Below are 13477 nucleotides of genomic sequence, written 5' to 3'. Positions count from 1 at the left end.
GCTCAGACAGTACTTCTGGACACAGACATAAGGAGACTGCACAACAAGTGGACTTAATCCAGGAGGAGATCTGAGTTTTGATTTAGTTCATGGGTGGGGAAGATGCGACAGGTTTTGGAAAATCTTCAGGCGTGGATTGGATGGCCAACGCTCTGAAAGAGTAAGCAGCTTATTTGCATGGGGCTTGCATGCATACATGCAAGAAAAGTGGCTTCTTTATATCTCTTACAAATGAGTTCAAATCAAGCAAGGAATGCCTTCGGATGGCTGCTGGGGCCCCGGGACGCCGGCGCCTGAGCGCAGCTGCGGCCCCGGCTCTTCCTCTTTCGTTTTCGGTTTCGTTTCGGAAGGCTGGGGCCATGCTGCCTCCGCGCGTCGTCCCGGCGCTGCTGCTGCTGCTGCTGCTGGCGGCGGGGCCCGCCCGCCCCTACTCGGTCCCGGGCTGCGAGGTGCACGCCACGAAGGTGCTCTGCTACCGCCGGGGCCTGCGGGCCGTGCCGGCCCGCCTCCCCCAGGCGCTGCTCGGCCTGGACCTCTCGGGGAACGAGCTCAGCGCCCTGCGGCCCGAGGCTTTCCGGCCCCTGCGCCGCCTGCAGGTGCTGAACGTCTCGGCCAACCGCATCGGCAGCATCCAGGAGGGCACCTTCGCCCGGGCCGGCGGCCTGCAGCTGCTGAACCTGACCGCCAACAGGCTGGCCGTGCTGGCCCCGGGCATGCTGGAGGGGCTGGGCAACCTCAGCACCCTGCTGCTCAGCCACAACCAGATCGCTGCCATCCAGCCCGCAGCCTTCCAGAGCCTGGGCAAGCTCCGACGGCTCCACTTGGCCTCCAACAAGCTGCAGACTCTGAGGGCGCTCAGCTCGGCCTTCCAGATCCAGTCTTTGGTGGAGCTACACATTGGAGACAATGGTCTACAGAGTTTTTCCACTGAAGACATCATCCAGGTCTCTAGTGCGCTGCGGGACCTGGACATTTCAAGGAATCCCTTCTCTCGGATACAGGTGGTCACAGATGCCTTGCAGAACCTCACTTCCTTGAATTTATCCTTTGTTGGGAATGCCCCCGCCGCCCTTGTATGGTTTCTACAGGACTCTTGCTTCCTGAAAAGCTTACGGACTTTATATCTAGGAGGGATACACATGAAGCCACAAGCTACCGCCGATCTTCTCCAGACCCTGTCTTGTACCTCACTGGAGGAGGTCCACCTCAATCATTTAAATCTGACGGACTCGGACAATCTGATAGGACAGCTGTGCTCCTGGCATCCCACAGTTAAGGTCCTTAATCTACAAGGCAATGAATTCACAGCCCTGAAGGAAGATGTCTTTGGAAACTGTACAACTCTACAGCAGTTGGATTTGTCACTCAACAAATTCACAGTAGTGCCCACTTTTTCTTTCATGCATCTGGACTCGTTGCAGCACTTGTCATTAGCAGGCAACCAGTTAGCTGATGTGCCAGCTGCTATTTCCCAAGTGATGACATTAGAAAGCTTAGACCTCAGTTCTAACAACATTGGTAAGATTGGCTTGAAAGACTTTGAACCTCTGAGCAACCTTAAGAACCTAAATCTTGCAAATAACCGCATTGAGAAGATTAACTCTTCATTCCATTTCCAAGGTCTTCACAGTTTGCAGGAATTAAAACTGGGGAACAATATCCTCTTAGAAATTTCAGATTCCTTATCTCCTAACTTAAAAATGCTGCAGCTTCTAGAGCTGAGAGTAAACAAACTGAGTTTGATCAAGGCAAAGACCTTTCAATACCTGTCTTCTCTACTATTCCTGAATCTGGTGGACAACCAGATTGAAACAATAGAGCCAGGAGCCTTTGATGGTCTCATCCATTTACAGACTCTGCTTCTTGGCAGTAACAAGATCACCAGTGCAACCTTTCAGGAAAACACCTTCCGTGGGCTGAGTTCATTGAAAGAGATTCAGCTTTTTGACAATTACATCTCCTACAAATCATCTGAAAAGCTAGATCCCCCTCCATTTCTCCTTCTGAAGTCTCTAGAAACAATAACTTTCAATAGTCAAGGCCACCGAGGGATGCTTTATTTTCCATCAAACTTTCTGGAAGGATTAGTCTCAGTAGAGAAAATTCATGCAGGCAACTTGGCTATCGATACCTTGGACGTAACTGTTTTCAGCTATACCCCAAAACTCAAAGAACTTGATGTAAGCTACAATGTTTTTAGTTCCATTAACCCAGCTCTGCTGCAGCACGTGCCTAATCTAACTGAACTGCATATGACTAAATTAGGACTGCAGACTCTTGATTTTGTTTTTGGTGTAAATCTTTCTCAGCTACTTATTCTTAGGGCAGCTGGCAACCAGTTGAACATCCTTGAACGTAGGCACCTAGCAGCTCTGCCTTCACTTACATTCTTGGATCTTAGAAGGAACCCCTTGACCTGTGACTGTGATAATCAATGGTTCCTCTGCTGGGCACTCAATGATACCAAAACCCAAGTGATCCACTTCTATGATTATACCTGTGCTTATCCACCGAGCTCCAAAGGGAAAAAATTATCAACCTTCAACACATCTTCTTGCACAGTAGACTATGAGTTCATCTTATTTATATCCACTTTGACAGCAGTCACTTTCATGATGACTGTTTGCACTTTCTATCATCTATGGAGGTGGCAAGTAGTCTGCGCTTATTACCTTTTTCTTGCCTTTTTGTATGATAAGAAGCAAAAAAGAAAACCAAACTATATGCAACAAAAGTATGATGCTTTTATCTCTTACAATAAGCATGATGAGGAGTGGGTGATCTATGACCTTCTTCCAAAGCTGGAAGATTATTACAAGTGGAAGCTGTGTCTTCACCATCGAGATTTTGAGCCAGGGAAGCCCATTCTTGACAACCTCGTGGAGAACATCTATGCAAGTAGAAAGACCATTTGCATTATCAGCCACCATTATTTGGCGAGTGAATGGTGCTCCAGGGAGATGCAGATAGCCAGTTTTCGTCTCTTTGATGAACAAAAAGATGTCCTAGTGTTGATTTTCCTTGAAGAAATACCCAGTTATAGGCTGTCACCTTACCACAGAATGAGGAAGCTGGTGAAAAAAAAAAACATACCTCATGTGGCCACGGGATAAAGAGGCTGAACCACTGTTTTGGCACAAACTGAATTTGGCCCTGAAAACAAGTGAAGGCAAAGAGGAAGAAAACCAAATCTTGTCTGAGAGTATTCTTGAAAATGATGACTAAACATGGCCTCTTGCAATGTTTTGTCTTCAAGTTTCTAACATTTTCTTGGCACTGGTCACAGAACAGATTCCAGCAATTGCACTGCCATAGCACAAAGGAATCTGTTGTGAGCAAACTAAGGAAAATAGTGGGAAAATCACCAGTCTTCAAGTTCATTGGGATTGTAGGAAGAAGCCCTCTTCTTCTTGGTCAATGTCTCATGAAAATTCCAGAACATTCTGGAGAGTGAGGGAAAACGAGTTGTCCCATGTCTCAAGCGTCACTATTGGAGCAAGTGGAACCTCCTGCTGATCATCTATACTGATTATTGAATCGAAGCTTGGGAACCAACACAATTCATCCATAACAGCGCAAAATGTATATATTTAAAGAAAACGGGGAAGAAAGCATATTTGAAACCTTTATTTTTGGTTGATAATGGCACAAATCACCCCTCTAACTGTGAGGTCTGAAGTTGTGTTGCAAAACTGCTGAGGCCCAGCCGCTGTCCAAGAAAAGGAGGTTGCAGAAGCTTCAGGAAGGAGAAACGCGATTGTGCAGACAGTAACCTGTCACTTTGTAATGGAAAGTGTCTATGCTTGCAAGGATGCAGAGCAACACGGTGCAGCTACAAAGTCTCTCTCTCTAGAATGGACTTCTTTGGACTCATCTTGATGAACTGTGGGGCAGACGCACCCTCGGCTCATACGCCACTCTCTGCAGATTCCACTTTGCAGCAAACACAAGACGAAACCACCCAACATCTTACCAAAGCTTTTCTGTCCAAGGGAGAGTTGTTTCTTGCCTACTTGCAACATGTGGCTATCTAAATCCATTGAATGTCTGCTTTTGCTGAGGTTTTGCTGGTATGGTGTGTGTTTTTTAGGAGGAGAGGTATGGAATGAAATAATAGTATGGGAATTATTACTAGCTTCAAAATAACTCTCTGATATCAGTGCTAACTTTTGGATAGGATGAGATGAGGGACACCCAAAGCACTGCCAGCATTGCCTGTTTGGTCAGCGGGTGCACTAGGCAGCAGTGGTACTGGCTGGACATGGGCCTACGTAGTAGAAAAGGCAGCCTAGCAGCAGAGAGTTTGCCCCGTGAAATGTGCAGGTATTCCCAGGCTGGAGGGATTGGAAACACGTCGGCTTATGCATCCCTGCACCTTTAAAGGGATGGTCTCGACGAGAAGACGCAGCTGCTCCATGAGCAGGGAGCGCTGGAGCACCCACAGTGCAGCAGCCCCCAAGCCAGGACAGGAAGAGAAGTGAAGAGAAGCAGGGCAGCCAGGTGAGCAGAAAGAAGAGGAACCGTCCCCAAGAGAGTGCCGAAAGAGGAAGGCGACACTGGGGAGAGAAAAGGGAGGTGGAGATGGGGAGAGAGTGTCTGGAAAGGAGGAAATATGGGGGAGGAGGATAGAAAAGCAAGAAGGAGGAAAGGTATGGGAAAGAGGAGAGAAAGAAAGGAAGGTGGAGAGAGTGCCTGGAGGGAAAGGGGGAGAGAATACCTGGGTGGGGGCACCATTTTCCCTAGAGCCAGCCCTGTCTGATAATGTTTCCTCTTTAGAAACAACTTTACCCTCCTATCCAAAGCCAGAGCAAAAGGAAAGCTTTGCTCTTTCAGCAGGGTTAAAGGTTAGTTTATGTTTAACAAACGTTTCTTCTTTTCCATGGATGCAGACTGAAATTGTCAGAGAGGTTTATAGGACAAGGTGATTCATCCATTTTTTTATGACAAGAATATATTTTTGTGAAGTGTTTACAGTTTGCACAGATGGAGCACAGTAAGATCAAAGTTTTGGCAAATCTTCTAGGGACCGGGCCAGAAGCGTGGAGCTGAGCCCGCAAAGTGCAGGCCTTGAAGCCGTTCCTCACCTCTGAATCTGAAAGATAAGAGGAGAGCGAGAGTGGGCTAGAGCCTTCAACCCCTGGGCCAGCTGCTCTCCATTGTGGGTCTTGGTGCCGTGCTCCTCTGCTGTAAGTTGGGAGTGCTTAACTCTAGGCCCTGGGTTTCAGGATATGCAGGAGATGTACCTGCATACGGTGCATGCACATCTCTCTGCATTCATTATGGAGATCCAGAAACACAGGCCTTGTCTCAAGAGCCAGTGTGCAGCTTTTATTTTATACCTGTGGTGCGGTACTGAGCTAAAATCATTACAGCTGTGCTACGCATTCAGCAAGGCAGCTACTGCTTTAGCTCAGGAGTAGACTCATTGGTTGGAAGACAGAAGCTTATGGGTTTAAATCCCACAATAGGCTGTGATGAGCAGTGGGGAGTGAACGCCCACAAAGCCCCAGTTTCCATTCTAATCCCGGGTCTAGAATGATATCCTTTTTTGTCATTTCCACACATACAAATATGTCATGTCCTTCTCCTATGCCAGTATAACCTCCCACAATGCTTGGTGACCTGACTCCGTGATAGCATTGCATATAAACTAGTGCCCCTCACTCTTTCTAACCTCAAAGAGCCACAGTCTGATGGCATCTTTCTTTACTCTGTGCTGCATTTCTCCACCAATGACTTAATGTGGAGGAATAGCCTAGTGGTTAGAGCAGTGGACTATGAACCAGGAGACCAGGGTTTGAGTCCTGCTGTCACTCCTTGTGACCGTGGGCAAGTCACTTTACCCTCCATTACCTCAGGTACAAAACTTAAATTGTAAGCCCTCTGGGGAGAGGGAAATACCTACAGTACCTGAATGTAAACCGGTGTGATATCTCTAATGTTGGTATATAAAAATAATAAATAAAATAAATACCCCATTATCTTGGGTACTGTTATGATGTGCAAGTTTTCTTGTTAAATGTGCTGATGCAACAGTAGTAACAGTATTCAATTTGGAAATGAGTCTGATCACTGTATAAACAAATCCCTTAGACAATCTTTATTCATGGTAAGGTGTGTGGCCAATAAATGCATTTTGATCAGATGTATATAGGAAGGAGTTCCAAATTTTAATATATAGAAAAGCAAATTATTAGAAATGCACAAAATCACAGCTTTTATGAGTCCACAAAGTATCTCAGGGTTCTGGAAATCATGAAGTACATTTATGGCCTATTTTTCAGATAAAGAAAAAGAAATAATCTCCAATATGCTGAGTTAATAAGCTTTTATATGAGGGCTTCTCAACCCAGTCCTCGGGACAAGTTATCAGGATATCCACAGTGAATGCGCATAAGATAGATTTGCATGCACTGCCTCCATTGTATGCAAAACTATCCTATGCATATTCATTGTGGATAACCTGAGAACATGGTGTGGTGTAGTAGAGAAGAATTAAGTGTGTTTAACAGTCATTCAAGTTTTATGTATGTAACCCATAAAAGAGGGTCTGATGCTGGTTTTCTCTGGCTCAGACCCTCCCCCGATAATGGTTGGGAAGATGGTGGACTGTGTTGGAGGACCGATAGCAGAAGGTCATCCTCCAGACTAGAGAGCCAGGGGCATTCCCCGGCTGTGTCTCTGACCTTCAGGGTTACCTAGCTAGGATGTAATCTGGACCAGTAAGTCTGAGTGTCCATCTTCCTCTCCATTCTGCTGCTGGTCACACCAGCATGATCCCTATGTCCAGAACCATGAAACTGTGTATCTAATGCTTATTGTTTTGTTGTTCCAATTTCCCAAGTAAGCCTTGCATGCTGCCACAGACGGGCTCTAAGCCGTTCCTGCTTCACAGTAAGTGTTTCTCCTGCAGGCGTCGGGCTCCCCTGCTGTACACACCCAGATTTCAGAACCAAATCCGCATTGGAGAAGGTGTTGTGTGACATCAAAGTGAGAAAATAGCATAAAAGCCACATTAAGAACTATTCACGTTGGTCCTGCTTCAAGCCAAAATAGCTGCTAGCTGTGCAATGGAGGAATGTAGGGCTTCACACATTTGAAACCCTGAATCCATTAGTGCCCCCAATGCCAAAAGCAACCTGCTCAGCAGACATCCAGTTTAATATCTGTCTGAATGCAACCCCAAGGTGCACTCATGGTAGGAAGACCGCCTTTGGGGTCCTGAGGCAAACCTTTGCATAATTCTGATATTTACTCACATTGATAAATCTAACTGGCCAGTTTGCACTTTTCTGGTTAACACACTGCAGACATTCACTTAAAATGGGATAGGGTTCCAACTTCAGCTCTTGTGCCTTCATTTCCCAGTCAGGTTGTGCTGGTTTTTTCCCCAGTCTAACTGGACTGTAAAAAAGGGTTAATTTCATAACTGCACACTGAGCTCCGGTACCAAAAGGAAACCCTGAGAGTTTTGGGGTTCTTTCACTCACACAGGGACATTTAAAGCAGCTTCTTCACACCATGAAATATATATTTACTGCATCATCATCTCGAGTGTCAGGCAGAGAATGTCTGCTTCTCGCTGGGATCCTGGATGTATTACACTGATTTCTACACAAAGGCCACTGTTATCCTTGGTGGGAATTGGAGAGATCATTTAGTGGCTGGAGCCTAAAAATGGGCAGACTAGATGGGACTTCTAAGCCTCATTTATTATAATCTGTGGATGTAGTTTTCAAAATGTTTTATGCACATATATGAGCTTTTGAAAATTGCTACTTTTACAGGTGTAACTCCTTTGGAAATGTACTTCGGTGTCTCTATATTTAGTGCCGAGTTCTATCACGTCCAGAATAAACACCGCTGACCCAGGGTCTTCTGTGAGCATTCCACTTAGATAGGATAAGACCGCAGAGCAGACATTTTACCAGCTGGATAAAAACCAGGAGGTGCAGAGGCATTCTGGGGTAGAGCTTAAATTTAACCAGGCAGGACAAGTATTCAGGTAAACTTTGCCAGATATCTTCAGTGGCACTTGTTCCCCACTGACTATCGCAGTTAAAGTTACCCATCCGACAGTACAAGAGTACAGCAGCATCAGAAACAGTTTGGCACCCTGCTGTTCCATTCCTGTTGCAGGGCAGAAAAGCAAGCAGCTTTTTAAAAAAATGTAATTCTATTTATTTACTATACGTACCGCGGTATAAAAGAATCTATAAATAAATAAATAATAAATAAATACCCGCATGTTGCTAGTCACATCAAAGAGGTGGAAGAACAATAAAATCAAACATATACTGTATCATAAAATACAAATAATAATATAAAAACAATAACATAATACTACAAATAAATAATCAAAACAAGGTCAGGGATTATCCAATCTCGCAACAAAATGTCCATCAATACAGTTCAACAGACCCTCATCTCAAATCTAAAAAGCTCATTGCCCAAGACTTGTGTAGATCCACACAGGACCATAGAAAAACAAATCTTAGCTATGCACCTTGAGGACATAGCCCTTGGTGCAAGTTTCTTTCTTTCTTTCCCATGGAAATGCTTGCTTAAAGTATCTAATGTTAAGTTAATATTTGTTTTTAAACTGTTTATTTAAACCATAAGCAGACATCATAAAACAAGTACAGTGAAGAATAAGAGCACATGGAACAGCTCTGGACTGGAACAAAACTATCAGCATGTTAAATGATACGTCTACCAGACATCAATGACCAAGAATTAATAAGGTCTCCATAATTGTTTATGCAGAAAACAAAACAAAAAAATATAAAAAAACAGGGGTGGGTAAGAGTATGGGGCAAGGGGGTGGCCTGCTTGTTACAGTGGTCGCGATGTCACTTGGATGCAGATACAGAGCTGCTCTCTAAATTGGGTGGAGGGGAATTAGGGCTGGAGGGTACTGGAAGCCAATAGTAACAGGTGGAAGAGAGAAAAAGGGAAAATAAATGGATAAAGTGCGTAACTTGCTGGGCAGACTTGATGAGCCGTTTGGTCTTCTTCTGCTGTCATTTCTATGTTTCTATGTTTCAGAAACAGCTTCTGACGCAAAGAATATGTCCTTTCAATGACCGCTATGTCGTGCACTTGTTTATACTAGTGTGATTGAGACTTCCAGTGACCTGCGATAGTAAATCTGGCAGCTTACTGGAATGTGGTGGTTGCTTATGATGTTCGGCAGGGACATGTCAACCTAGAATCCAAGAAGGCATAATGCTGGAGTAAGGCTTACCGGACAGGCCAAGATATCTGTAACCTTCACCTCTACCAGACCTGCTATACCCACTGCTAAAGAGGCCCAGGGTAATGTATGATTTCTGCTCATCCAGACTCTCAGACAAGCTCGTCTCAAAGCCCAAGAGTGCCCCAACAAGTTAGGTAGTGACTTCCCACACCCGTGCTTAGCTTCACTTTGGGGGATCTATCCTGCCATATAAACCTTGATATGTGTCCATTGAGATTGTCAAAAAAATTTTGGGAAGGTGAATGGGAATATATTGGAACAGATAAGCCTTATGAGCCCTGTCCAAATAACCAAGAGTCCTGTTCAGGATCACAAGTCCTCTATGATCTTGGTATGCACTGGTGCATAGCTTGAACTGTATACATCTGCCCAATTTTGAGGGATGAAGAAGTCATCCCCAGCCACTCAAAAATAACACCCACACATTGTAGCATTTGCCCAGTAACCCCACCCATCAGAAAGAACTAAGTCTTCTGGTAATTAATCCTGTAGCCTAATACCAGTCCATAATCTTTCAGAACTTTGGGTGCTGAATTAGCAATATCTGTCAAATATAACTGTTAGTGTCTGAGGTAGTTGTGGGTGGATCCTCGGGCTGGTAGCAGATGACCACGCCCCCAGGGGAGATCCCGAGAGGGACCACCGGTCAGGCTCAGAGTATGGAGTCAGACACACACTAGTTCTTTTATTAAACAGTATACTGAACCACCAGAGGTGGCAGTAGTGAGCTGAATTGCCCGGCTGGGCTGTAGTCCCTCGGATACTGGAACAGCGATCCTGGATAACTGAGCTGTAGAGAAACTGAATATAGTGAGTAGGCAGGTATGCAGAGTTCATGTACTGAACCTTGATGGTAACACTCACACAATAGTTCTTGGAAGCAGCCCAGGAGCTGGAATGACGTGGGCCCACGAGGAGCGAGTACCTGGTTCCAGGGAATGCTCTGAGAGAGAGTAACTCATGGATGTTGAAGGTAGCGAAGCCTTTCTGGTAGAAGTGGTATTCAGTAGCAGATCCGGGAACGTGGGCCCTCGAGGAGTACCGGTTCCAGACTGCGATCTGAAAAGCCAAGAGAAACAAGGCCCCCGAGGAGTGGGTACTCATGGAGGCAGAGTAGCTTAGGTAGAGTATCCCTTGTCCGGTAAACCTTTGCTAACTCGATTCGTTAGCGATTTCAGAGACCTTAAATATCCGGAGCGGATGACGTCATCTCAGGGGGCGCCCCCTGAGGTTCTCGCCACTGCTGGTACTTCAGTCGGGGCCGCGCCGCGCGCCCTTAAGCTCCGAGAAAACATGGCAGTGTGCAGCGTTTAGCCGGTCCAGGGATGCTGGAGGAGGACGGCATGAGGATGCCGCGGCAGCCAAACTTCTCACAGGCAAAGAGGGAGTCACCAAAGCGGTAAGGTGGGCGTAGTGGCAAAGTCGGGCAGCGACGGTCACAACAATAACAGCACATCATCCACATATAAGGATAATAAGTGGTTTCAACCAAAAAGGTGAAAAAGTATATCTTCATCCACACAAACCACCTGCATCAAAACCTCAAGAGAGAGGCCAAACAGCAAGGGTGAAAGCGGACATCCCTGCCTTGTGCCCCGTTGTATCACAAAGAAATTTGAGAGAAACCTGTTTGTTAATACCTGGGCCGCTGGGTGTGTGTGTACAATGCCTGAATCCAATCCATGAATACCGGATCCAAGCCATAACAGCGCAATATCGCAAACAGAAAAGACCATTGTAGCCTATCGAATGCTTTTTCAGCATCTAAGGACATTAACAGGCCCTGGACCAATGAAATAACGTGGAAGGTCCTTCTGGTGTTAGTTGTAGAGAAGCTCCCTTTAACAAACCCCGTTTGGTCACTTTGCACCAGCTGGGTAATAATATCTTCCAGCCTTAGTGGAGTAATTTGGCCAGCACGTGGATATCTGCATTTAGTAAAGAAATTAGCCAATAAGAGCCAGGATCCACCTCCCCATGCCTTTTCTTATGAATGAGCACAATAGTCGCGTCAGTTAATCTATGTGGACATTGTGGGTTGTCCCGCAAATACTCAAATGTGCCATCAGTATAGCCACTTCCAAAAATACCTCTTATAGAAGTTGAGAGGGAAGGTTAGGCCCCGGACACTTGCCCATCGGAAGCAGTTTCGTCACTTTCTTGATTTCCCCCAAGGTGATAGGAGGCCTTCTACTTTTCATTTTGCTCATCTGTGACCTTGAGCAATTGTACTCTACCTAAGTACTCCTTAACTTCTGCTATTGTACAGTGTGTATCCATTACATATTTATTTATTTATTTATTTAGTTATTTTCTATACCGGCTTTCATGACCAGGGGTCACATCAAACCGGTTTACATTGAACAGTTTGTGCATTAAAACATAGAACTGGAACAACTAACTGGTGCAGAAAATACAGTTACAATGAACAAGGAATTATACAACTGGGAGAGTGGGAAGAAGAAGAAGAGAGTATAAGAATTGATAGAAATGCATTTACAATGGATCTTTACAAAATATGTAACTTAAAGACCCAGACTGAGCAGTCCTGGTCTGGAGTAGGTGGTGGATGATTAAGACTTTATAGTGGAGTTATGAGATGATGCGAACTCTGAAAAAGTAATTAAGGGATAATATTAACATGGGTTAATCTAAGATCGGAAAGGCTTTTCTGAAGAGCCAGGTTTTTAGTCTTTTTCTAAAAGTTAGTAAGCATGTTTCCTGGCGCAGCTCTACTGGGATAGCGTTCCATAGGCGTGGTCCTGCTGTTGATGGTGCTCTGTCTTCAAGTGATTTGTGTTTGAATGCTTTGGCGTGTGGAACCTGTAATGTTTCTTTATAGCAATTCCTGGATGGTCTGACTGTGGAGTGTTTTTCCAGGGGGATTTGTAGATTTAATGGTGCGAGATGATGGATGACTTTGAAGATGGAAGTTATGGACTTATACATTATTCTGTATTGAATAGGTAGCCAGTGAAGGGCTATCAGGATCGGGGTTATGTGGTCGATTCTCCTAGAGTTGGTCAGAATTCTGGCAGCTGTGTTCTGCACCATTTGTAGCGGTTTTGTATGAGAAGCTGGAAGGCCTAGTAGAATGGAATTACAATAGTCCAGCTTGGAAAATATAATTGATTGTAAAATTGTTCTGAAGTCGCGGGAATGGAAGAGCGGTCTGATTTTTTTGAGGGTGAATAATTTGTAAAAACAGTCCTTGGTCGTTTGGTTAATGAATGGTTTTAGGGTTAGGCGGTTGTCGAGGATAACTCCTAGATCTCTTACGTTTGTGGTTTGCAGGTTGGCTGGTGGATTTGTGGTGATCTTGTTGTTGTCGTGGGCTATGATGAGGAATTCTGTTTTTGAAGCGTTGAGAATCAGGTTCAGACTGTTGAGGAGGTGTTTGATCTCCGTTAGGCAGCTCTCCCAGAATTCTAATGTGTTTGTAATGGATTTATTTATGGGGATAACGATCTGCACGTCGTCTGCGAATAGGAAGTGTTTTAATTTTAGTTTAGTAAGAAGGTGGCAGAGTGGGAGAAGGTAAATATTAAAAAGAGTTGGAGAAAGGGAGGAACCCTGTGGCACCCCTTGTGAAGACAGATGGTATTGAGATTCTTTATTGTGGATTTTGACCTTGTATCCTCTGTTCTCCAAGAAGGTTTTGAACCAGGTCCGTGCAGTGCCTGAAACTCCAATGTTTGCCAGTTGGTTTAGTAGGATGTGATGGTTAACCGTATCGAATGCCGCCGAGAAGTCTAGGAGAATTAGAAGGTATGCGTGACCTTTATCGATGCCGGCTAGGAGGAAGTCTGTAAGAGAGAGCAATAGTGTTTCCGTGCTTGCTGCTTTGCGGAATCCAAATTGATTGGGCGATAGTATTTGGTGATCCTCCAGGTAGTTGGATAACTGTGTGTTAACTAGTTTTTCCATAATTTTTGATATGAATGGGAGGTTAGAGATGGGGCGGAAGTTGCCGGGATCATTGGTGTTCAGGTTTGGTTTTTTGAGTAGGGGCTTGATTGAAGCTGTTTTAAGGTCATCTGGGTAGATACCCTGGGCTAGGGAGCAATTTATAATGTCGGCTTGAGATTTAGAAATGGTATCCGGGATAAGTAAGAGTATTTTGGTAGGGATTTGGTCGAAGGGGTGTGATGATGGTTTCATTTTTTTCAAGATCGTTCGGATGTCATCGGTAGTGATGGGTTCGAAAGTGTTGAGAGT

At 45.0% G+C, this 13477-nt stretch overlaps 1 protein-coding gene across 1 annotated transcript; it reads left to right on the top strand.

Annotated features, from left to right (window-relative positions):
- The first annotated feature begins 168 nt into the window (after positions 1–168).
- LOC115079734 (toll-like receptor 13) lies at positions 169–5865 on the top strand. Its single transcript, XM_029583540.1, is given in 2 exon segments — positions 169–3077; positions 3079–5865. Coding segments are annotated over 2 exon segments (3036 nt in total). The 5' UTR covers positions 169–188; the 3' UTR covers positions 3226–5865.
- The last annotated feature ends 7612 nt before the right edge of the window (positions 5866–13477 follow it).

This window comes from Rhinatrema bivittatum, chromosome 18 (genome assembly GCF_901001135.1).
Source record: "Rhinatrema bivittatum chromosome 18, aRhiBiv1.1, whole genome shotgun sequence".
Taxonomy (NCBI): Eukaryota; Metazoa; Chordata; class Amphibia; order Gymnophiona; family Rhinatrematidae; genus Rhinatrema; species Rhinatrema bivittatum.
Note: the sequence above shows the minus strand (reverse complement) of the source record. Positions and strands in the feature narration are given on the sequence as shown.